The sequence below is a fragment of the Emydura macquarii genome, unplaced genomic scaffold (assembly GCF_026122565.2).
Source record: "Emydura macquarii macquarii isolate MOO-44397 ecotype Brisbane River unplaced genomic scaffold, CSIRO-AGI_Emac_v2 contig_2636, whole genome shotgun sequence".
Lineage (NCBI taxonomy): Eukaryota > Metazoa > Chordata > Testudines > Chelidae > Emydura > Emydura macquarii.
The window spans coordinates 24,013,996-24,039,438 of NW_027132773.1; the positions used below are offsets into that span (position 1 = coordinate 24,013,996).

Consider the following 25,443-nt stretch of genomic DNA (forward strand, 5'->3'; position numbering starts at 1 on the left):
CTATTACTAGTATAGTTACAGCACTTAATATCTGTAAAGCGTTCTGTATCCAGTAAGACTCAACTTGTCTGTAAGGTTATTTCCCATTTTAGGGAAGGTTAAAAGCAAGGCACAGAGGTTGTGCAAGTTACCCAAGGGCCAACATGCAGCAGGCTAGCTGAAGAGTAAACAAGTTTCCTGACCCACTATCAAGATGCTCTACTTACTAGGCTTCTCCTCAAATGGCTAGAATAGTTAGCACAAGGCTCTTCTACATAGAGAGAGAAAGAACTCCAGCTAGGCTCAATTTCCTGCCGAGGAAGCAGTGAAATAAAATAGAAACCTTACACAGTCTGCTTATCCCCACTTTTCTTGTTACTTTCAAATCTGTGCTTATAAAATATCCATGAAGCAACTGCACTGGATTCAGTCAGCTGCTCATTATACTGGAAGGGAGTATATACTGATGGAGTTTATTACCTCTTCTCCTTAGTGAAGAGCTTTTTTTTTTTTTTTAAAAAAGCCTCATCCCTAACTCTGTAAACTTGCTCAGAAATGCAATGCTAAACACATGGTCCGAGGATAAAGCAAGGTTGATGCCACTGTTTCACCATCAAATTTAATGAAAACTGCACTTCAAATTCTATTCTTTACTATCCTAGCTTCCATTCTCTCCTTTTCCCACCACCCTATTGCAAGCCTCACACAGGAAGCTAATACACCTACCTAACCTTTTATTGTAACCAGATAGTGTCCTACTGGGGAAAAAAAAAAGAAAAATAACCAACTAAGGGTTAATATCTCCCAAACATTCCTTAAACATCTTTTGCTGTACTATAAATAAGACTATCACTGTACTTGAACTTCCGGAACTTTACTAACTAGACCACGAATTCCTCTACTGATTAGATAAAAGCTGTTGTGATGAAAAGGCAACAGTTAAAAAAAAACTTAAGACCCCAAGACACATTTCACTCTTGAAAAAATCCTAGTGAATATTGCTATTCAATATAAAAAAAGTTTTATTTCTCAACATTAATTAAATGGAAAGAAATGCTAACATTACAATGTTGTTTATAAAATATATATACTGAACTTGACTTTACCTTGCCATATACTTAGGATTGTTGGGAGATATTTTGGCTCTCCATGTTTAGGAATGGAGATGTTTAGTTTAAGGCACAGAAAGGTGCAAGACTTTGAAAACATGGAGGATTCAATTTATAGTTCATAAAAGGTCCCAAAACTCTTCTTATGCTTTTTGGGTAGGAATTAATCCTCTGAAATTCAAACATTGCAATATTCGGTACAAAGTTTGGATTTACACCTAGAAAAGCGTGTCAAACTACATACAATATGTGTGACAAAAAGCTCCAACTCTTGGTGATTATTGCAGAACGCTGACTAGTCAGGCCACAATTGTTTGACCTTGAAGTGTTAATGCATTTTGCTTGTAGCAGCACTTGTTTCCAGGGGAGCTGCTGAGCAGCTGTCATGTTTGCCAGCAGGACAGGGTGTTACGACAAGTAACAGAATGTGTTTATTCAGTGGCACAATCCAACTTTCCAGACATGAAAACTATTGAGATTTGAGGGCACTATTTACTGCTTTGTGGTCCCGGCTCAGCAGTTGAAATTACTTTCAAACTATTTTAAAAGCTATTTTAAAAGCTACAGTTAGAACTTAAAAGAACTACACAGTTTTACACTATGTGGGTCAAATTAATTTTATTATGCTCAAATGATGAATTGCCACCAGTGCAACATCCTATTCACTGTACATTTCAAAAATTCACATACTAAAAATTTCATTTTGATAAATGGAAAACTGAATGATTGAGAAGATTTTATGAATTCCATACGTATAATAAGTGGTTACCTGATATTGTCTATGCACATAGTGTCGAGTTACTAAAAGCCTCATGCTAATTTGTTAATTGCTAAGGCTATCTGGACACAGTCATTTAACTGGAGTATATAGAGAGGCCTTCATTACAATGTTTAGTGGTAGTGAATCAATGCCATGAAACACTATCTTCTGCCCATAGTGCAGGTGGCGGAGCGCTGAAACATGCAGCCATGATATTATTTTAGCTTAATTGCAATTGCGGTCTTCATGCCTGGATTTAACCATACACATGCTTTTTTAAGCAAATATTAATTTGGACTTTGTGCAATAAAGTGGATATATTATTGTATAGAAAATCAAATGCCATCTCTGAAAGTGATCCATGGATCAAACAGTTATCCCAAGTATACAGTGTTTAACTTCCAGCTCTCCCAACACAGGGAATGGAGATTTCTTGATGAATGCTAATTATGTGTTAAAGTACAGAAATCCCAACTCCTGAACTCCGTAGGGGTTAAACATACCCTAGAGTAAGCAAGGTATTAGGAGAACATCTGGGGCTTATTCACTTAACTTTAAAACGCTCTTAATGCTATAAAAAAAAAGAACTTCTAGCATTGTTTCTATCAAAGCCATAAAATATTTTCCATGTGCACAAATTCTTAAACCCACCAGAAAGTAGTTTTCCCAGGCCTCACCCATTGCCAACTCACAATGCTCAAGCCATTACAGCAGCAAAGCTAGAAGAAGTGTTTCTAGCAGCAGAGGGCAATGTGAATATTATTACAAGAAATGAGACCACTTGAAAGAGATTTCCAAAAAGTTACATGCTTACGTTATTTGGAAGAGAATTAGCATCCTTTGAATAATTTAACTATTGCATTACCTCTCAGACCAGTTTTCAGCAACATAACCTTTTAAATTTCTTTCTTCTCACCTGACTAAATACATGGTCACTGGAGACTAGATAACTGGGTTAGAAATCACAAGCCACATCATGCAGGTCCAGCCTGCCAAGATCAGGCCAACACTGTGTTTCAGTCAATAAAACTGTGGATAACTTAAATTTAGTTTGATACATTGACTATTGTCAGAAAGACTCAAGACACTATGCATTAACTATACTCCAAATATGACTGACTTAACTAAATATTCTGTATCAGTGAGATAATGTGGTTCTTTAAAAGATTTTCTATCTCAAACTTACTGCAAGTACAATAATTAGTGCTGCAGATATTAAATACCCATCCTAGAGCAGTATATTTCAATAGGCAGATACTCCAATTTTTACTTCATTATTAAGTACATCTGATATAAAGGTGAAAGCTGTGAAACGAGAAACCCATTTTCTAATTATGTACTCAAACACTATTCCTGTGAATAGGGCCCCTGATCTTTTTCACCACCCTTGGTCTTAAAGCAACATATGCACACAGAATATTGCAATAATAAAAATCAGTACATATTTAAAGTGTATATTCTAATTTATATGCTTTCCAACTTGTTTTTTTAAAATGTAGGACTGGTGTCTTAGTGTTTGGTATTACCATAACCCATAAAGAATCCAAAGTAACACCACGTAAGTTTACTTTATTAATATACCAGTGCCCTACACATTTTAAAAATGAATTTAAACCCAACATTATGAAAGCAAGCATTAAACGCAGCCCTTCAGCCCAAAAAATTACATAAAATTGATTTAAAAAATAAATCAAATGACTGTAGCAACAGCCAGATTACAGTATAGCCCCAGCAATTTAGTCTCTTCCTCATTCTGAAAGACAGTTGGCAACAAGGACTAAACTGGTTTGCATCAAAGATGCCTTCACTATTGCTATAGTAAAAGCAATCCTCTTTAATCTCAGGCAGAAAGTTCCCTAATTAAAGCATCCAAATATCACTGCTGTCTGAGAACAGACAATATTGCTACAGTATAATGGGAAATTATTAATTTTTCACAATTAACTGAGTATTTGAATTTTACGAAAAGCATACTGCTAAGATTTTAACAACTGCAATGTTGTGATGTATTGAAAACCGTGCATTATTATAATCAGCCTCAACATTCATGTAGCATTGTATTTGAAATGAAGGGGCTAAATAAACTAAGAGTTGCATCACTAAAAGAATGTAGTGCTATACTAGGTTTTAATAAGAAAATTTAGATACAGAAAATTAGGGTATGAAAATAGTGTTTTCCTTCTTGCATTATAACTAAATTACATTAAGGTTTTTGTCAGTCTCACATATTACATTTAAACTCCCTTATTGATGGAATGGAAAATATTCACATGTACACTGAGAATCCAGATGTAAACTTGCACACATTAATAGGGAGTAGCTTTGTCGAGGATTATGACAAACCTTTACAGATTAAATGAGGTATTGCACAGATTAATAAAAAAGCAAAAGGCAACAAAAATATACAGCAAATTGGTAGAACATTTACATGATAATTTTACAGAATCCAGAGACAGAAAGTAGTGTTTAGTATTTCATTCACCTTAAAAATATATATATATATATATATATATATATATAATATATAATATATTGATCAATCATCCCATTCATCGTCATCCTCAAAGTCTTCTTCATCATCTTCATCCTCATCTTCATCTAGAAAAAGAGCAATGGTTATTTCAGCATACAAAATTTACATGCCAAAAAACCCAAAACATTACCGTACCTATTTATTTCTGAAAAAAACCTTTTCAATAGAAATCAATCCAGCAGCTGCATAGGTGAAGTATAGTTACAAGCATCACAAGAAATGAAATTGACAACTGTAAATTGCTCTCTGTATCAATACCTAATATACAAGCATACAAACTTCCAGTTCTGGGTGTTTTCCTCTCCAGAGAAGAAAAACAAAAGCAATTTTTAATGGTTAAAAAGGATTTTCCAACACTCTTGCCTTCCTTTTTCTTTGAGCTATGCAGGGTGAAAAACTAGTTGGAAATTAGGTTTTATTTTTACAAAGAAAATAATTTGAACTCCTAATTTGAACTACTACCAAAGAGGTTTCATCTCACTTCGAAAACAGGCAAAGTACTTCTGTCCACAGAGCACTTGTGCTTCATGGAATACATCCAACGTGTGTGCAGCTTCTTCTGCCTAAGGGGTGAAGTATGTGTCCATCTACAAACAGTAATGTTTGCTGCTAGTTATACAGTTCAGGATTATTAGAATTTCTAGATTTATTTTTGACCAGCTGAAGTCCCCCCCCAGAGCTAGGAAACAAGAATAAAACCCCATTTTCCTCAAAACTGTCAGGACCTCCTCCATCGCTCCTACCTTTGGGAAGGACTGAACTTCCTGTGGTAAGTCTCTTGTGGGAAGGGTCCCTGAAGAGGGACAGAGGGTGGTGGAGGGAGGCTGGGAATGGAATTGGAGGGTATATCCCATTTTCACCATGTGGAGTACCCATTAGTTTGATGTAATACTGGCCCAGGCATGGTAAAGTGGGACAACCAGTCCCCAAACATAGGGAGTGGATCCAGGATATTGACTGGTGTGTCGTTCTCAAGCACACCTTCAAAAGTTCTGCCTCTGTCTCACAGGTTGTCTGATGGGTGCTGAGGTAGAATTTGAAGAGTTTTGAGGTCTTTTGCAAAAACCCCTATTTCGCCGCCTTCCAGAGTCCTGCCTGTGATGTTGAGATGGTGGGCAGAAGCGACCCAGGGCTCAGGGTTTGAAGTGCTTCCTGGAAGGCACCGGAGTGTGCAGCCCCACGATTTCAGCATTGCATGTGAGATCTTTAGACTATGAAAGCGCACATCGGTTAGCTCAGAAAAGAGTGACAGCCCTTCAAACGGAAGGTCCTGTACCATCTGCTGCACTTCGTGGGGTAGGCCAGATGACTACAGCCATGAATATGGCACATGATCACTGCCATTGCGATTACCTGAGCGGCTGTGTCTGCCACATCCAGGGCTGCCTGAAGAGAGGCCTTAGATACTGCTCTACCCTCATCAACCACAGCCCCAAACTCTGCTCTGCATTCTGCTGGCAAGCGTTCCTTAAATTAGGACATGGCGAGCCAAGAATTAAAATCATAACTACACATGAAGACCTGGTGATTCGCAATCCTTAGCTGCAGGCCCCCAGTGGAGTAGATCTTCTTGCCCAGCAAGTCTAGTTTCTTGGCATCTTTCGCCTTTGGTGAGGGACCTCGTTGCCCCTTCCTCTCCATCTCATTAGCTACAGCAATGACGAGAGAGCTGGTGGTGGGTGAGTGCATAGATATTAATACCCCTTAGCGGGTATGAAGTGTTTTCTCTCAACCCGCTTAGCTGTGGGCTGAAGGGAGGCTGATGTTTGCCAGATGCTTTCATGTGTTGCACAATGGCCTCATTTAATGGTAAGGCTACCTTTGCCTTACCTGAGGGTGCCAAGATGTCCACTAGAACTGGGTTGTCTCTTCTATCTTCTCGATTTTCAGTCTGAGGTTTTGGGCCAGTGTTTGTAGGAGTTCTTGATGTGATTTCTAGTCATCCTTTATAGCGCTAGTCTTGTGCCCGCTACAGCCTCATCTGGGGAGAAGGATGATATGGCTCTGGGTGCTTCTGGGTCCTGTATCCCTTGTTGGGCGGGTATATCATCTTCCAGCACGTCTCAGGGGACTAACGCGTCTGCCCCAATTGCCGAACCCCTTTCCGAGGAGAACAGCATAGGTGCTGTGCTCTGCCCTCCGCGGGCATCGATTGTGTCCTGCCAGTGAGCCCTGAGGTGCCTGAGTTGCCCAGGGAGCCCATATTGGCTACTATGGTGGCAGCCATGAAGGCATAATTGCCTGCCTTTTGACCCTGGGGGGGGGGGGGGGGGGGGGGGGGGGGGGGAGACAGGATCCTGTGCTAGACCCAGAGTCTGAAGATCTACTTCCAGAAATCCACCAGGGTACTTGCCTCTTAGTGCTGTGGTACAGTGCCATGGGGTTGAGTGGCATTGGGATGTCAAGTGCTATGGGGTCAACCGGCACTGAGGCAATGAAGAGTGGCAGCGTGATGTATCCCGATGCCACAATGGAGAATGGTGCTGAAAAGACCAGTGCCAAGAGGGCTATCGGAGCTTAACACTTTGATCGGTGCCAAGCTATGGAGTGCTCCGTTGACCCTGAACTGTGCCAAGAATGTGGCCAGTGCTGAGATTGGGATTGGCTCTGAAACCTCAAAACAGTGCTGGGATTGTGACCAGCGCCTAGTCCTCAAGCGCCCAGAGCAAGATCTTGACCTAGGTCAAGAAGTGCTCTGGGAGGTCTCCTGCAATGGGGATTGTCCCCTCCTCATCACAGCCAGTTTCCCCATGCTCAGGCTCTGCCTCAACCCTATCAGGTCCTGTGGCATCTGGGCCAGTCCCCCCGGCACACAGCTCTTGGGGGGGGAGAGGTGTTGGGAGGGACATCAGGTTCCTCACCGCCTCAATAACCTCCAGTGTGGTAGGGGGAGTGAGGATAGAGTTTCCCCAAGGTTCCTCATAGGAGAGTCCATGAGCACAAGACTTGACGGCCCTTTGGTCTGAGCCAGAGTCAACCGCACTGATTCTGAGACCCCAGGGTGCAGGTGATCCAGCATGGATCACACCTGTTGTGCTGTCTTTGCTGGGTATCGACCCCATCGGCCATCCTCACCTACTTCTGCAGCACTGGTGATGTTGAATGGTGCCACTCCATTGGTGTTGATTTTTTAGGCGCCGGGAAGGAGTAAGTGCTGAGTGGTCCCGGTGCCGGAGACCTTAACCTGCGCTTGTGCTCCACAATCAAGGCTGGCGTGCTCCTGGCTGAGGATGCGGACAGTGCCAATTCTGCTTGGTGCTTGGACGCCAGGTGAAGAGTAGCTTCCATCAGAAGGAATTTGAGCTATTGTCTCTATCCTTCTTGGTTCACTGCCTGAAATTCCTACAGATGCAACCCTTAGCCAGAACGTGTGCCTCTCCCAGGCGCTTCAAACAGTTCTCATGAGGGTCACTCACTGGGAACTTCTGTGGGCAAGTAACACACAGTTTAAACCCCAAGGAGCAAGGCATGCCTCAGGCCTCGTGGAAGGACCTTGCAGGGCGGGAAGCTAAGTACTCTAACTACTAACTATTTCAAGTCTACTGAAAACAAACCACTAACTATATACAACTATTCACAGGTAACACTGAGGAGAAGCTCATAGAGTGAGAAGACAAAGCTTTAGGAAGCTGCCACAGATGGAAAGAAGGAACTGGGGTGGGGAGTGGCAGGTCAGCAGTTCCCTATATACTGGCGCCATGATGGTGCCACTCAAGGGAGCCCCAGAATTGACCCTGATGATATCACTGGGGAAAAAGCTTCCAGCAGCGATGCACGTGACACACAAATACCTACATTGGAATGGACATGAGCAAGCCCTCAAAGAACCAACATAATTAATATTTCATGTTCCAGTGTATGTTAACACCTAAACTTTGACAAACCAAAGCACAGAAGTTCCCACAAACCTACCTGAAGAATGAATGGCTTTACTCCTTTTCTGCATAACTTCCATTAACGCACCCACAATTCCTGAGGTGGGTGCAGGTGTGGGTGACACAGGCTCTTGGCCGTCAGATACCTTGAAAGAAGAATACAATACCATGAGATAACTAAATGGAGAACCTTTATATTTCCAGGCAAATCCCCTTTTATAAAATTGAAAATATTTTTTTCAATTATGAGGGAGATTAGAAATTTGTTGAAACTACAACCTCAGATATAGTTAGAGCTAAAAAACTAAGCAAATAGAAAGCTCCGAAGCCATGTTTTTATATACATATTCTCCTACACATTTTGCATGACAATGCAGTGTCAGTTAGTCAATACTCAGTGACACAGAGGTGCTTAAATATATATAACTTAACTCAGCAACCCTTACTGTCATCAGGAAGAGACCCAATGGCTGAAGCTCCTTAATGTATCTGAACAGGCAGGTCTTGTTCAGTTGCATAATGGTCTATGTTCGAGATAATAGAAACTCATGACAGTTTTTTGCTAAAGTTTGTTGATTAGGTCAAGTCTAGGCCCATAAAACCCGTATCTCCCCAGTAGGGATTAATAAAATTGGTACTGAACCCATATATTAACACACCTATTAATATTCATACATCTCTATACATTTGCATAGTGCTTTTCAGAAAGACCTGGTCTGCCCCAGAGCTTACAATATACTCAGGAAAACTTAGAAGCAAACCAGGCAAGGATCCAAGGTAAGGAAAGAAACAAAAATAATGTAAGTAATGCACTATCAACAAATGTTATAAATTCAGGGGGTTTTGTTTTTAAGACTGAGAGATGGCAAGATGGGAGATGGTGAAGAGTGGGTTTGAGAAGGGATCTGATGAGAATAAGTATGCCTGCTGCACCGGAAGAGGGACTATGGGAGCCACGGATTGAGAAAAGTGGTCAGAATGAAGGGTGTTTGCATACATGGATTAGGAGATGAGAATGTGGAGTCTGAAACTCTTAGCTCTGCTCCTGCTTTCAACTCATGAGTAAAAACAGAGAAACAGTGAAGGGAGGTAGAGGGGCAGTAGAGCTAAAGTGGCACGAAAAAAGTTTAACTGTAGAATGTTGGATAGATTGGAGAGGGGAATCTGGCAGACCAGAAAGGAGGAGGAAGTTAAAATACAGGAAGTCCCAGAGATAGGATGAAGACTGAATGTACCCTCATTGACTTGAGTGTGATAAAACAGGAGAGCATTTTAAAATGTTCAAAAACAAAATAAACAAGAAGTTATAAATTCAGGTTTATATTCCACTCAACCCCACCCCTCAAGAGTCACATTTGAAAGCAAAGAAATTCACAGTTAAGGTCCTCTAAACAGCCTTACGTCCACCCCTCCAGAGCTACACCAGCTGTCTATCTTTATTCCCTTCATATCTACTTTGCGTTAGTTTGGGTCAAAGATTTCTTTAAGAGTTTAAGAGAAATCTGCAGCCAGAGTTGTCAAAGTGGGACAAGACGACCTGGACTAGTTTACTAGTGAACTAGACCATGAGTTAATAAGTGGTGTCATACATAAAGAATGCTTCCTCACTACAGCAACTTTTGTTTTTTTCCTTGTAAGTATTATAATAGTGAACCAGGCCTACGAGCAGGTTTGCTTAAGTAAACACTAGCACTAATTACTTTCAATGCTACTTCAACATTTTCTGCATAAGTCCTTTTTTCTGAAGACTACAGTACAAAGTTGTTCATAAAGGGCAGACTATGCTCAACCACTGTAGAATTAAGGGTAAGAAATGATAGTTTCATGGACTCTAGTGAGTAATCTTTGCTTCTGAAGAATACTTAAACTTCACTGATATTTTCAACTAATGATAGCTAAAGATTCTCAGAGTTTCCTTTTTTCCTCAGTGTGTTAGTATGGAAGAGGAAGGGCAGAGTTCGTGTTTTCGGGTGATCTTAAAAACTGTTCAATTTTCTTTATTTAAAAAAACCAAACCAACACCACTAATCCCTCATCCACAAATGTTCTTGCAAGGTTTCTAAGGCTTGTTAGTGATAGGTATTTGCAACTGTAACTTCATCTTAATAGACTTCTATCCAGTAATTTCATTCTCCTCCACCCCCCAGGTTTATGGGGGAGCCCCATCCTACTCAGTGTCCCCCTCCCAATGAGTCCGCTATAAGGTTGTTTGGGTGACATTACTGTAGGTACCTTGTAATACCATGAAGAAGGTAAGTCACCTCAACAGTGATCAGAACTCTGCAGGTAGTGTTATCCTGTAGATATTAAATGGCCTGCAGAGACAGACCAAGTAATAGCTTGAGGAGCAGCAGGATCAGGAGGGGCATCCCACAAGACTCCTGCTCACTCTTCCAGGCTTTCCAAGCTCTGCAGAAAAGAAGCCCTACTCTTACCAATCTCCTAAAATTTGTGGAGTCAAGAGTTCTTCTCCTGTTGGCCTTAGGAGGATAAGGAGAAATTCAGGTATTCTCTCTCATATATACTGTTGATGGAACTCAACCTCTACAGTTCTTCAGAAGACCTCATGAAAATATGGATGTTCTTTGTAAAGATCACCATAACTTGATGTGCCATTCTGACATTACTAAACCAACATAATAAAAACTTATTTGACTGCAAGGTCAGAAGTTCAGGACTGCACATAACATCTGTACTACCTAATTCCAATACATGAAATTTTAATCTTCTATTTTTAAGCTAGAATCTAGAAGCAGCATTAGAAGAATTATTCAATGATTATCTAAAATGTCACTGGAAAAAGAGATTTGATATGCCCAAAAATTAATGGAAAAATTGTCCAAAGGCCACAACCATAGACCACACCAGGGTTTGTATCCAAAGTCTCCTTTAAAGATTTCAGAGGTGGGCTAAAAGTCATAAATACTGGAAAAGGAGAATCAATTTTAATTATAGTGTAGCAACAGCAAAGACTTAATGTTAAAGAAAGGTGGCCTAGGATTTATCAAACAAAACCAAAAAAATATATACACACACCAATACCCCACAACCTCCACCGAACAAAGCTAACTCACTTTCTATTGCTCTAAGTTAGTTTTGGATATTTAGAAGACGACAAAGTACTGTTACTTACCGACTTCAGCTGTATACCCTGTCGTATCTGGTCTAACAGCGCATCTCTTCCTGAGCTGGACACTGGTCGATTGTTCTGTTCTACTTTTTTTAATTGGGCACCTTCTCTGATTTGATCTAAGAGTGCTGCTTTGTTTCCTGCAGGAGCTGGAAATTGGTGATCAACCTCTGAAGTGAAGCCAGGTGGTGGAGGAGGACCTGGAGGGGGTGGTGGTGGAGGTGGCGGTGGTGGTACACATGACCCACTTATTGGTGGTGGTGGTGGAGGAGGTGGGCCAGATGGTGCAGATGATGAATGCACTGGAGGTGGAGGAGGATATATCCTGTTTGGAGGAGGAGGAGGCACTGCTGCACCTGGTCTAGATGGAGGTGGGGGTGGAGGTGCTGCTGTGGGAGCTCTTGAAGGAGGAGGAGGTGGAGCTCCTCTTCCCCTTGCAGGAGGAGGAGGAGGACCTGAACTATGTGGAGGTGGAGGTGGAGGTCCTCCTCTGGATGGTGGTGGTGGTGGTGGAGCTGAAACAAAACAAGAAAGATAATTTTGTATAGTACATATATATATAACTAGAAACTCTTATCCTATGTCATTCCATCTGAGATGCATCAGAAGGAGTAAAACGTAACAATGCCAAACCACCTTTGCCACGTCTTTTACAAGGATCTCTGTGCCTATACAAATTTTACCAGTCCTGATCTTGGTATGCCAAAAATATTTTGTGTGTCATCTTTCTCATGAATTTTATAAGCAAAGAACTGATACAATTCTAGCTATCAGCACTGCACTATGTTTGTAAAAAACAAATAACCACAAACCATCATCTTAATGGTTTTTGTTATCAGGGGGTAGGAATTTCCCTGAATATCATTAGTACCTTTTTTACAGGAAAATATTTTTAAAAGTTTAATATTAGCATTCCAAGACATCCTCCTCAGATACAGAAGGTTTGATTTCAGGAATATTTAGTTTTTGCTAAATTGAAGTTGATGTGGTAGAAAATACTCATTAAATGGAAAGTTAGTCATTGCCCTAACTATGGAGAGAATAGTATATTTTTCAAATTAGGGAAATGTGTATTTTTAAAAGCTTGACTTGTTAGTAATTTAAAAAAAAAACTTTATTGATAACATTAACAAGAGTGACTAAAATTACTTTCTTGCTAAGACAAGATGGCACAGAATATTGCATGTACAGTTATGTTGTAAAGGCCAATAGCAATCTTAAGAATTAACTCTCAGCAATGCATATTAAATCAAATCTGTTATGATTAAATAGTGCTGTAGATATAGCATCTCAAGTCATAGGCAAGGTTTCTTGTTCAACGTAAGTTTTTAATATGACATGTATGGTATTACTCCCAAACTAGTTCCTGTTAAAACTCTCCCTTTACCCCGCACAGATCATGTACACGAAGTTGGATTATACCCGTTAGTCTATGGTCCTAGTATTTCAATGTTACTAATTTCGTATTTCAAAATACTCTGTCCTAGAGACAGTATATGTGTATTTTCATAGTTCAATACATTTTATGTTATTCAGTAATCCATCTTTATACTTAGGCTTTTTCTTATACTTAGGCTTTTCTTAGTGGTAGTATTGGGTGTAGGGATAGTTTCACATTGGGAAGATCTTACTTTTTTCTGTGATAGTGTGCCTTCAGCTCTCTATGGGTGCTTGAACAGACTAACATTAGTCTTGGGGGGACTGACACATATAACTCTGGAAAATTTATTTTGCTGCTTCTCTATTTATCTGATAGAGGCCCGGTGTTTTTTCCTCTTATTGCATATGTGATGTTTTACTCTTTCAGTTTGAGTTTCACCACGTTAAATGAATCTGAAGGTATAATTAACTTGTAGATGCCGATTCTTTTTTTTAAACTGCCTTTCATCTTCCTCAGATCATGAAAAATTTATTCTTTATAACAATATCCTTATATGAAATGATGACAGGGAAATGATTTTTTAGATGTCTGCCTGAATACATTTTTGATAACTCTTTAGCTTATCTTAAGTTTGTATTGAAATGAGTTTATTTGGCCAATTGTATCCTCAACAGCATAATTTCACTTTACTTTCAACTAGGCTTCTTCTAATGGCTCATGAAAACAGCTGAAGCTTGTGTGATACTACAGTTTACGTACTTCATTTAAATACTTAGCTATATGGATGGTCCTTAGTTGTTTGAGAGGAATGTGCATTCTTTTAATTTGTTATGTTTTGATAGTGAAAAATGTGTAACAGCAAGAAGGCAGGGTATGTTACAGCCAGGACTTGGGAAGGGGGAAGTACAAGTGAAGAAGTAGAAAGTGTAAACTCAGCTCCCCAGTTCTGTGAAAGGGAGAGCTAGTGCTAACCTCCCTCTTAGCAAGAAGTGGGTATAATAATAATAGGGTTTCATAAAATTTACAACCAGAAGGGTCATTAAATCATTTAGTCTGACTTCCTGAATATCACAGGCCATTAAATTTCATCCAGATGCCCCTATATTGAAGTCAATAATTTGAGTTATAGTAAAGCATTTCAGTCCTCAGAAGAGTAAGCTGTTGTGTGCAACAGGCAAAGAACAGGCGAGATCAAGGTGCCATCAGCACCTGCAATGTCAGGGAACTGAGCAGATGAGAAGCCCACATAAACCTATCAGCAATTCATGCTACAAAGAAAGGTAAAAAAAAGCCCTATGGTCCCTGCCAGTCTGACCTGGAGGAAATACCTTCCAGACCACACATCTGCTGATCATTTGCCTTTGAGTATGTGAACAAGACACCAGCCAGGTATCTAAGAAAGAATATCGTCTTCTGTATCAACTCAGAGCACTGGTCTACCCCATCTCGTGTCCAGAATCCAGATGTGGCCAATTCCCAATGCTCCAAAGGAAAAAACTATCAAAACACATCTAACCAATTATGCATTGCGGGATGGGGATATGGCTTCCTCACCCCTTTGTGAGACTAGCTAACGCCCTGAAGAATGAGGTTTGGTTATAGTCAAACCACCAGGAAGAGGAATTTGAAGCAGGGACTACAGGAGGCACTTGTGCCTCACTGGAGAGATTCTGGGGCTCCCAGTCCCAGCCACTCCTCCTAGAAATAAAACGAGCAGGAAGAGCATTGACAAGAGGTGTGCCAATAGAGTTCAACATTAACTTCTTCTCCTCTAAAGGAGGGAGGACCTCTCCTTGCCATTACCTCCCTCTTCCAAAAAGAAGGAAGGAGGATATTCCACTCCTTGCCCACACCTGAGATTCATAGATTTTCTGCATCGGCGTGTTGCCAACACTCGATGGTATCATGAGGATGGGCTGTATCAGGCAAGTGCTTGACTGAACAATCTGCACTTTCCCCCTTTGGCCACTAGAGGTCACTGTCACCATATGTAACTGATCAGTAAGGTCTATGTATATTTTTCTTGATTACCGAAAAAAATATAGAACTTGGCCATGCTTCAGAGATTGTGCTGCCTCCATAGCTTGTCCACTTTTCTAAGTCAGAGAGAGATTTTAATACCATTCTGTCAAGGAAACTTTTATCTACCATCTGCATTAGATTCATATCTAGAAGGGAAAAACCATGCCATATCCCAGACAACACAGTGAAACAGCCAATCTGATGACTGGGGAAATAAAAACGTTTGAGGTTTTATGAGGCTCACCTGCATGCAAAGTAAGAAATTTGCTGAACAAATGTTACATACCACCAAGAGAATGGCTGAATACCTTATGGATTTTCAAAACTACAACTAAAAGAGTGAGAGAGTAACTTCAAACAAGGTATTGTCATTCCATTTTCTAAAGAGTTATGAGGAAAAAAAAGTGAATAAATGAAACATTCCAAGGAAAAGATAGCTTTAATCAAGACTGATAAAAGCTAACTGAACCAAATTACTCCGAACACAGCTACTAGCAAAAATAAAGTTTCCTAAAACCTGATAACAGCCTTGCTAAAAACCTATCAATTCTGCAAGAATTAGAAGAAAGAGACCCAAGACAAATGACTTGTATTTCAAGATTAGCTAGCAGCAAAATGGACTCAAAAGTCTACCCAGCATCCTGTCAGGCCTAATGCTATCTATGAGCACAGAGAATCTTGCAGTAGCACACAGCAAATGAAAAATTCAGGGGGGAAAAAAGGTTGTTTTTCAGTGAAAGTCACAAAGCACTTCAAAACAGCAGTCAAGATTAAACATTAACTTGTACATTATGTGTAACAGTTAGAGAAAAAGCATTCCAGCTGAGAAAGATAAGATCTTTAGGACTATTGAGCTACTTCTAACACAAAGGAGGAGCCTCATCTTTTTTGTCATGCATGCTAACATGAGGCAGCAACTTTTTGTTTAGCTACACACATGCAAAGTGGTGGAACTTTAAGATAATGCACACGTAGTAAAAGATAGCATTGTAGGCAAGCTATAAAATGTCAAGGACAAATAAGGAAACACCTCAAAGACTAATATAGTTAGCAGTTTCAAAATTAAGTACTTTATACATATTTTAAGTTTAAAAGACTACTACAATTAGAAATTTGAAGATCCAATGTTTTGATACAAAAAATCCTAATACAAGCCAAGTTTCAATGGTAAACCAACCCAGAAAGAGAATGTATTAGATTTTTTTTATTGTCACATTACTGTGTATTTTATGGTTAATAAATGTGGTTTATTTACATAAATGTGGCCTAAGGCTTCTTATCCACTAGGTAAGGGTCACACAATCACAACATACATATTTTTAGTGATATATGCTTAAACAACAACTCAATACATACCACTCCAACGTGGGGGACCTAAAGAATAAATGTAACAAGTTACCATACTCCAAACCTGTAACACTATTTGGTCACCAAAGCAATTTACCAAGCAGCCTGAAACTGCTATAATTCCAAACAGCATTAATATCCTCTACCCCTTGTAATGAGCTTTGATAATATAAATGTATTTTTTAACAAAATGACATGTCAAATTACATTTCTCCCACATCACTACAGTTACATTAAGATGTTATGAAAAACAGCAGATAATGTATGTGTCATAATATTTAAGAAGTATTGTGCTGGAAATGGTTATTTGTGAATAATGTCCCAGTAGAAACTTAACTCAGAGACCCTCTGATTAACAACCAATAGCTCTGGTACTGGAGTTAAAAGGAAAACATTTTGAAGGCTTCTATATATTTGTATTAGAAGGCACATTACCTACTGTACTGCTAGCTTAAGTTTGTATCAGACACACCTTTCTCTACTACATTTGATGTGTCAACCATGTAATTTACTTTGAACTGACAGCAGCAATGGATTTCCTGAATCAGATCTTTAAATATTTATGATTCTGCTAGACCATAAATAAAATATGCAATGGAAAATACTTTAAAGGTCCAGATGAGAGATGTTGCATAGCTTTGCAGTCAGTGAAAGTGTTACTGAAAATTATTTATGATGTGCAAAACATTTTGTTCATAAAGAGAAATATTTTAGAACTACATTCATGGGGTGATACTGGGATACTTAAGGTACAGAAACCTCAGACTCAATATCCAATTTCTACTCCAATGTAAAGGCAAGAGAAGACTTTCAGAAACCGCTCCACATCAGTAAAATTTTCTAATTCTTAAGTCAAATTGCTCAGTTTGATGCATTAGTTGAAGACTCACCTTGCCTACGCAGTTCATTTTTTACAGCTTCTACTCCTCCTGTTTTTTCAATGAAGTCATATATCACCTTTGATGTTTCTTTGTCTTTTAATTGAGCTTCTGAAATTCCACACATATCAAATAGCTTTTTCAGTTCTGGGTCCAAGTTATTCACCTGTGAATCACACATGATAGTACTATAATTTATTTATGATTATGGTTTCCTCATCTGAATAGAAGAAAGATTCTAATTTTACTTATAAACCATTTTTTTGGTTAAAAATCCCATCTAGCCAAAAGGAACAGCTAAACAAAAAATGAGACTCAAGCTAAGCACAGATTTCTGTGCTGAATTCCTTAATAAGAACAGACCTTTCTTGGTGGGGAAAGAAAATGTTAAGCACAAAATTTAAGTATTAGCTTAGCCTATTACACATTTTCCCTTCAAATCCTTTTAGTATTCCCCCCCCCCCATATAAATGTTCCAGAGTGCATTCTGAAGCATCACAGTAGCCATGAATTTCATGATTTACAATGCAACTTTTAGTGTCTGATGCCATTCTTGGACAACTTAGTCAAAAACACCAGGCCTTTTAACCATCCTAATGTGTTATGTACAATACTGAAGTTACTTACATCAAAACCTGTGTTTGGATCCCAGCCAACATGTCCAATGTGTCTAAAAAAAGCAAAATTAAAGAAATCCATTTAATCCATGTCAGAGAAATGACAGTCTTGTGGTTAAAACACTGGACTAGGTCTCCAGGAACTCTGGATTCAACACCAAGTTATGCCAAGTCTTTTTGAGAGACACTGGGTAAGTCAATGCGTCTCAGTGCTTCAGCTCTCCATTTGTATTATGCCCTATAAAATAGTCTTTCAACCGGTTGTCTTGTCCACTTAGATCATGAAAGTTATACTCATTTAGTGGAGAGGACGGAATTCCACCACTTTTGATTATGGACTGTGGCATAAATTTATGACACCATACTACAGTGTAATACACTGATGTTAACTGAAGGTTTCCACAAATATCAGGGAAAGATTTTGGCTTTTATACTGTAACTACACTTATAGCTACTATTATTGAAGTTCTTTATTGTCCCACTCAGTGGGAGAGTATGCCTGCCCCCCTGCTTTGGGCTAGGACTATTTCTGGTCTTTGTTTCTTCTCTTTCCCCTCCTCCTTCTCCATCTCTCTCCATTTTCATTGTCTTAGTGTTTCTGTTCTACTCTCTGCATTTTCTTCCCTAAGAAATTCCCAGTTCCCATCACCGAAGGCTTCTCTCCCACACCTTCCATCCACTAAAATAGTTAGCGCTGACATTTAAGTGCCAGCATTTTATTTGACATTCCCATGACATTAATAGGAGACAAAAGTTCACACCTCTCCAAGCCATTGTTTCAAGCTATCTACAGAATGAGGAAGGCAGCACTACATTAGTTTACAAGCATTTCATATTTGGAATGTCTTCTGACAAAAAATGGAGGGCTAACAACACCTCCTTAAAAATGATGGTGAGATTCTGCACAATCTGAGTAAGTCACGACAGTCAAATATACAGAAGGTGGGCTACCCAACTGACAAACAGTATACTTCAGACTCAGTTCATCAGGGCAGGGCCTGCTGTTATATGTGCCTAGTGCAATGGGACCCCAATCTTCGTTAGGACCTCTAGGTGCTACCCTAATACAAATATTCTCTTACAAGAATGATACAAATTCGATTGTCACTTTTTGGTCTTAAAGACAGTTTTTAAACAGCATAATTAGAAGTCCTTTATATAAGAAGGGCAAAATAAACAAAGTAAGTCTAGTCTAAAAAACCTCCTTTTTAATCATGCTGTTATTCCAAACATCAAAATTAATTGACACAATCTCTCCTAAGCTAAATTATTTTACAAGTATTTACATAAACCTGTGGTCTCATATCAATATGAATTACTACATATATTGTTACGCCTAACACTTATTGTATAAAGTCAGCTGAAATTAGCAGAGAAATTAAACATTACAAAACTCTTTAACCCAGTTGAATATTTCAGACTGTGCCTCAAAAGTCTTACAGCTGGTGGACAGATCATGATTGGCACTAAATTGATGACAACACTTGTATGTTCATTTGTTTCTTAAATATTCATGGTCATTGCTAGTGGTATTAAAAACAATATAAAAAAACCACTTTGGAAAAACATGGAGAAATACCACAGAGATAATGGCCAAATTTATTTTGGTAAATGCTATATTACTCTAATAAACAAATATGAATTGTTTATGAAAATGGTAAAATACTTCAGATAAGTTTTAATTTGTGTGTAAGGTAAGGCCTTATCTACACAAGAAAGTTGCACTGGTGTAATGTAACTATGGGTTTTTAAAATCAATTAAGTTTAAACCATGTGTGCACAACTAAATTGGTTTAAAACTACATCTTTAGTTAGCCAGGTTCAATTTTGATTTATACAAGGTATATATAACTTGAGTTATGCTTACAGCTGGCAGAGAAGCCAAATTTTAGGTTTTTGACATTTGAGTTTTGGGAATTTTTTGGTTTGATAAAAACGTGGTGTTTCCAAAACAAAATATATTCCCTGAGATCCTGGCTGCCTCCCTAGCAGGCTGAAGTGGAACCAAGGACCCTGAAAACCTTAGCAGTTGCTGACTGAAAGGGACATGATTCTTATCCCTTCACTGCTGCCCCCCATGAAATAACAGCAGTGAAACCAAACAGCTTATGGTCAGCTTGACAAGAGGTAATGTTTCGGTTTTGATGAATCAGCAAATTCTGATGGAAAAAAAGAAGTTTCATCGGAATTTTCCCAGAAAGTTCTAGTTATGATGTTCAACAGTTCAGTACTTTAACCACAGTGCTTATTTAGATCTATGCAGGACTAAATTATGCAAAATCTGCTGTGCTGTCTTGACAACATCAAGCATTACAACTTCCCAATGTTTGCAACAAAAGCAGGTATTAAACATTTATCCCACAATACTAGGTCGCTTTTACTGGGAAATTTAACTTGAAGTTGGAAAGTTGTTTTCACTATAAATTGATGCAGCAAGGCAGTAAATAAAGTGTGATTTAAAGGACAGTCTGTGTGCAAATTTAGTACAAAACAGGAAGTGGCCTTTGAACTTGATAAAGTATTTTATCACCCTTATAATTCTGTTTTTCCAACGTTTCATGTGTGTGTGTGTGTGTGTGTGTGTGTTTATAAAAATGCATGTATATATACATACACAAACCAGAATAAGACCATGACCATTTAATTTTTTTTTTTTTTTTTTTTTAAAACCTAAATATTCCTCACTGCAGATTAAGCTAATGACTTCTTATCCTACTTTCAGCGGACACAGAACAACTGATCATCATCCTCTTCATAATAACCTTTTACATATTTGAAAACTAATACCAGGTTCACCTGAGCCCCAATCTTCTTTTCTCAAGACTAAACATGCAGGTTTTTGTTTTTTTAAACCTTTCCTCATAGGTCATGTTTTCTAAACTTTTTATCAGATGTGTTACTCTGCTCTGGACTTTTTCCAATTCACCCAAAGTTTTCTTTAAGTGCGGTGCCCAGAACCCCACCAATGCTGAGTAGAGCTGATCATCATCATCATCTAGGTGTCATCTGAAAATTTTATAAGTATACTTTCCACTCCATTATCCTAAATATAGACTAGTACCCAACCAAGGACAGATCTTTGCAAGACCCTAATAGATGGGTCCTCCCAGAGTGACAGCAAACCATTGATAACTATTCTGAGTATTATTTTTAAAATCAGTTGTACACTCGCCTTATAGTAATTTCATCTAGACCTCATTTCCCTAATTTTCTTATGAGAATGTCATGGGGGACTGTCAAAAGCCTTACTAAAATCAAAATGTATCATTGCTACTGCTTCATCCTATCCATTAGTCCAGTAAACCTGTCAAAGAAGGAAATTAGGATGGTTTGGCATGATTTGCTCTGGACAAATCCATGCTGGCTACTACTTATTACCTTATCTTCTAGTTCATTAGCAATTTGTTCAGATACCTTTCTGGGTATCAGAAGTTAAACTAATTGGTCTATAATTGCCTAGGTCCTCTTTGTTCCACTTCGTAAAGATAGCTACTACGTTTCCCTAATCCAGTCCTCCGGGACCCTCACCAGCCCTCCATGAGTTCTCAAAGATAATCGCTAATAGTTCTGAGTTTGAGCTAGTTCCTTAAATACCCTAGAGTGAAATTCATCAGGCTCTGCAAACGTGACCACATCTAAATTTATTTAAATATTCTTTAACCTGTTCTTTCCCTACTCTAGCTTGTGTTAATTTCCCCCTTGTTGTTAATAGTGTGTTAAGCATCTGGTCACAATTAACCTTTTTGGAAAGACTGAAGCAAAATAGGCATTAAACAGCTTCAGCCTTCTTGATGTTATCCATCATTATCTCTTCTTCCCTGTTAACCAGTGGATAATGCACATTTATTTTTCAAAAGGCATTGATATTAATTCCTGTTAAATTATAATTCAGGAAATGGATAAGAATTAAGCTAAAACGGTACAAATGTGAAATTTTTAAAAAATAATATAAATGAAATAGGATCTAACATTTCATGTGTAAAAAGAAATGAAGTTAGAAAAGAACAGTTAAGCTATATAAAATGATAGGATACCTAAAAAACAAAATGTTAAGAGGAGGTTTTGCTGATTAGGCAGTCAATTTAGGGCTAATTTGCTAATTTGAACATTTAAGCCGTATTTATGTGGCTGAACTGTTTTTCGAAGCATGAAATGAACAGTAATACAAGTGTCCTTACTGGAAGTTGCTTGGAGTTCCAATATCTGCCTTTGTCAATTTCTTCTTTTTCACTTTTCCTTTTTTCTTCTCTTTGGTATATGAAATATTGTTGACTTGTGAACTATAGAATCTGTTAATTGTAATTTCTGGATTTTTGATATCAACAGTTGCCATTGGTAGATTTGGACCTATAAAGAGAGGACACGAATTTCACTACTATACTTAACCAAAGTGGGTTACACATTTAACCTACCACCCGGATCATTCTGTACTGCTAACATACACATATTGAGCCCATTTGCTCTCCAGGGCATGTGGTATTTTGCTTGAGTTCTGAGTGTAAGTAGATTAGGAATCAGTGGAGATGCTCAAGATAAATTATTCATTATACAGAACTGAACTTTGGTCTGATTTGGGATATTATTATAACAATTTCACAAACTGGCCATTTGTTTTTTGTTATTTGTGTACAGAAAAAAATCAAACAAATAAAACAAGAGTAAGAAAGCTTGTTCGTTCCATGGTATTCACGGAACCATAACAATAAGATTTGCTTGTACATAGATGTTTGAAATAGGGAACACTAACCCCTACATAGTCAGTAGCAGTATACTACCACCTTCAGATCATGGCAAACAACTGATCTCTAGAGACAAGAAAACTCAGACTACCAGAGTGCCAACTGTGATAGAAATTTTTGTGATGGAACACCTGTTCATTAGACTCTAGGAAAAGGCCAATCTGTTTCTAAAAAGGACAGCAGACAGCGAGATAGCTACTCTGATTCTGATCAATATCAACCAAAAGTTAAACAATTCTTCAAAAGCCAATTCCAACTTACTTTACTCATATAAGTGGTTCTATCGACATGAGTAAGGTGAATAGGATTTGGTCCTTCAGAGATGAAAGAGTTCATCATTGTTTAACCCTCTGACTCACCCAGTCAATATTTCCATTATAATAAAGAAGATGCTAAGGTAGAGGAGAGTAGTGATAGATGGGACATTACAGGGCATATTCTCAGATGCTGTAAGCGGTCATCTATTTATTAAAGTCAATGGCACTGAGAATTTACCAGCTGAGGATATGCCTGTACGTCTATACAAACCAGTTCTGTTAGTGAGCCATTCTTTTGTACTACGTCATTCAAGAGGAGGTTATTTATTTAGTTCAACTGATGACTCATAAATGCAAGTTAACAGTGCCTTATAAAGACAGATCTATTTCTCCATCGCCATAGGTGTTTAGGAAAACAATAAGCAGAGTTCTACAGAAGCACTACTTATTGAAGTGGACACACCACATTGCCACAAATTATTTTTAACTTGACCAATCAAGCTTTTAGAGCTATTCAGAATTACTTACTCCTTGTATTATACATTTGTAGCATAACCAACCAGTCAAACAGATGCAGAAAAATAGATTCAGATGAATCAGAAGCCTTAAAAAGCAGGATTTGGTGTATAATCTGGTTACGGGAAGGAGACCAAGGAGGCACATATGAGAGTTTTATGCTTACTTCCATGGGTGGTCCCACTGATTTCCAAACATTTACCATTCAGCAATCCACATGTAAATATTTTGGAAGGGATATTAAAACTCATGCTTCAATGCCCAAGCTAATTTCCAATTATTAGAGACCAGGACAAGACTTAATATAACAGATTATCCCACATCTGCCTCCTACAGCATTTTTACACCTTCCTCCGAACCATCTAGTATAGGCCACTGTCGGAAACAGGACACTGGACTAGATGAGTGTCAAGGTCTGATTACGTATGGCAATTCCTAGATTCCAGTATATGCATTTGTAGGATGGAGCTTTAAAGCTGTAAGTAAGTGGCAGCCACAAGGATCATTTTATGTGGCCCCTGCTCAAGCTCAATAAGTTATGTTACTGGGGAAACAACTGATTGTCCATGAAAATACCTAAACTATCACATATCCTTAAAAATCCTTTAGTGTTAGAAATGCTTCAATTTTTAATTTTGTTTGAACCATGGGCACTTTCATATCATATGATAAAGACTGAGTAACAAAGGTCTGGGAAAAAGGTAAATCTGCAGTTTTGAAAAAGAAAAAAAAAAATCATTTTGGCTTGTTTTTCTAGAATACCTCAATGTAGAAAAAAGTTTAATTGTCCAAATGTGTTTTGGACTGTGTTTCTAGAAGTCAATATTATTTCTCTCTATCTTCAATTAATTATAGGTAGAGCTAAAGCAATGCTGAAAGTTAAGGCTGCTCAATACTTCGCACTGTCAGACACTATTTTCAGTTGCTTACAATTTAAGAAAACTAATATTTTGGGCTGAAACTGTATTTTAGCTACAAAGGTCAGCCATTTCAGAAAACAAAATTTGGGAAAAACGTTGGCCTTGCCCATGTTAAATTCCTACAACATTCCATTCAGACACTTCTATGCTTTGGAGCAGAAGCTTGAAGTTTGCCAGGGTGTTGTCGTACCAGGGATGTGCCTTTTGCAGTCCCCAATCAAGTCTGCCCACATTCGTCCAAGCTATAAGCCACTGAAAAGTCGGTTTGCACATGTTCAGTATAGAAGTTTGCTAGAGGCTGGCAGCCAAAATCAATCTTTTACTGCTCCAACTCCAGTGTGGCTGAGCCTATTCCATCCTGAGGCTTCAAGGGTAGAGCAGGACTTTCCTTGGCAACTAGACCTCACAGCAACTGAGGGCTGTTGTGGTACTGGGACCAGAAATGAGAGCAAGTCTTCCTTGTGCTCAGTGTCCCTCCTGCTGGCTCCCAGACTGCACAGAGAAAGCAGCAGCCTCACTGGAATGCAGATGGGTGAGGAGAGAGGGTGGGAGAAGAGAAAGAGGACTGGACAGGCTGGCAGAGAGGAGGGTAGAAGGGGCCAGGATGGAGGAAGAAAAGGGACATAGGCAGAAGGGTGTGCAGCCACTACAGCATGTTCCCCTTCAGAATTTAAAACTGAACCTAGGATCACTAGTCTCCAACATTCCTCGGCTGCCAAGCAAACATGATCACATGACTGAAGACAATGCATACACACAAGGTGACCGATTAAAGTTGTACAAGAAACCATAATTCTGGCATTTCTTAACTTCTGGATACTTGACTTTGCAACTTTTGCTTGTTCTTTTAACATTAATTTTTTTGGATGTAATATTAAATATAAATTGAACATCTTTGACTCTGATAAGCTGAAAAAATAGAGTGCTCAGTATTAACAACTAGAATTTACTTTATGAATGCAAGTGACTACATTCAAATACAGATATTCCTGATACTAAAGATATTCATGATTTATCTTACATTTTCCATAATATAAGAAGGTTCTTAAAATGTATTATTAGTAATATTAGCTAATAGGTCTCTTTTTCTAACTTAGTTCCTGGTTTTGTGTGTAGATTTCCCTTAGCAGGGAAAGATTTTTCTCTACACTGCATTGCATATGTTAAGTATTGTTTGACTCCTGAAATTTGTACTCTGAAAGAATGCTAGTGTTACTGTTACTGTTTCAGAGAGACTTAGTAAATATAAATGAAAGAAGATAAGATTCAAACTAAATCATATGCTCAGTGCTTGGTTACTGGGGCAGTGACTACATAGTGCTACAGTTGATAGGATTTTGCCGCACCATTGAAGAACACATTTAAAAACCTGTATTTAAA

At 38.6% G+C, this 25,443-nt stretch overlaps 1 protein-coding gene across 3 annotated transcripts in view; it reads right to left on the bottom strand.

Annotated features, from left to right (window-relative positions):
- Positions 1–1,691: 1,691 nt before the first annotated feature.
- Positions 1,692–25,443, bottom strand: part of WASL (WASP like actin nucleation promoting factor) — a 72,655-nt gene continuing 48,903 nt past the window's right edge. For all 3 annotated transcript variants that reach the window (XM_067564305.1, XM_067564308.1, XM_067564307.1), the window contains 6 exons: positions 21,810–21,978; positions 17,642–17,684; positions 17,027–17,180; positions 11,390–11,901; positions 8,294–8,402; positions 1,692–4,446 (listed from right to left, as the gene is read on the bottom strand). In XM_067564305.1, the coding sequence (XP_067420406.1) occupies positions 4,385–4,446; positions 8,294–8,402; positions 11,390–11,901; positions 17,027–17,180; positions 17,642–17,684; positions 21,810–21,978 (1,049 nt within the window). In that variant the 3' untranslated portion in view covers positions 1,692–4,384. The remainder of the gene's footprint in view (positions 4,447–8,293; positions 8,403–11,389; positions 11,902–17,026; positions 17,181–17,641; positions 17,685–21,809; positions 21,979–25,443) is intronic.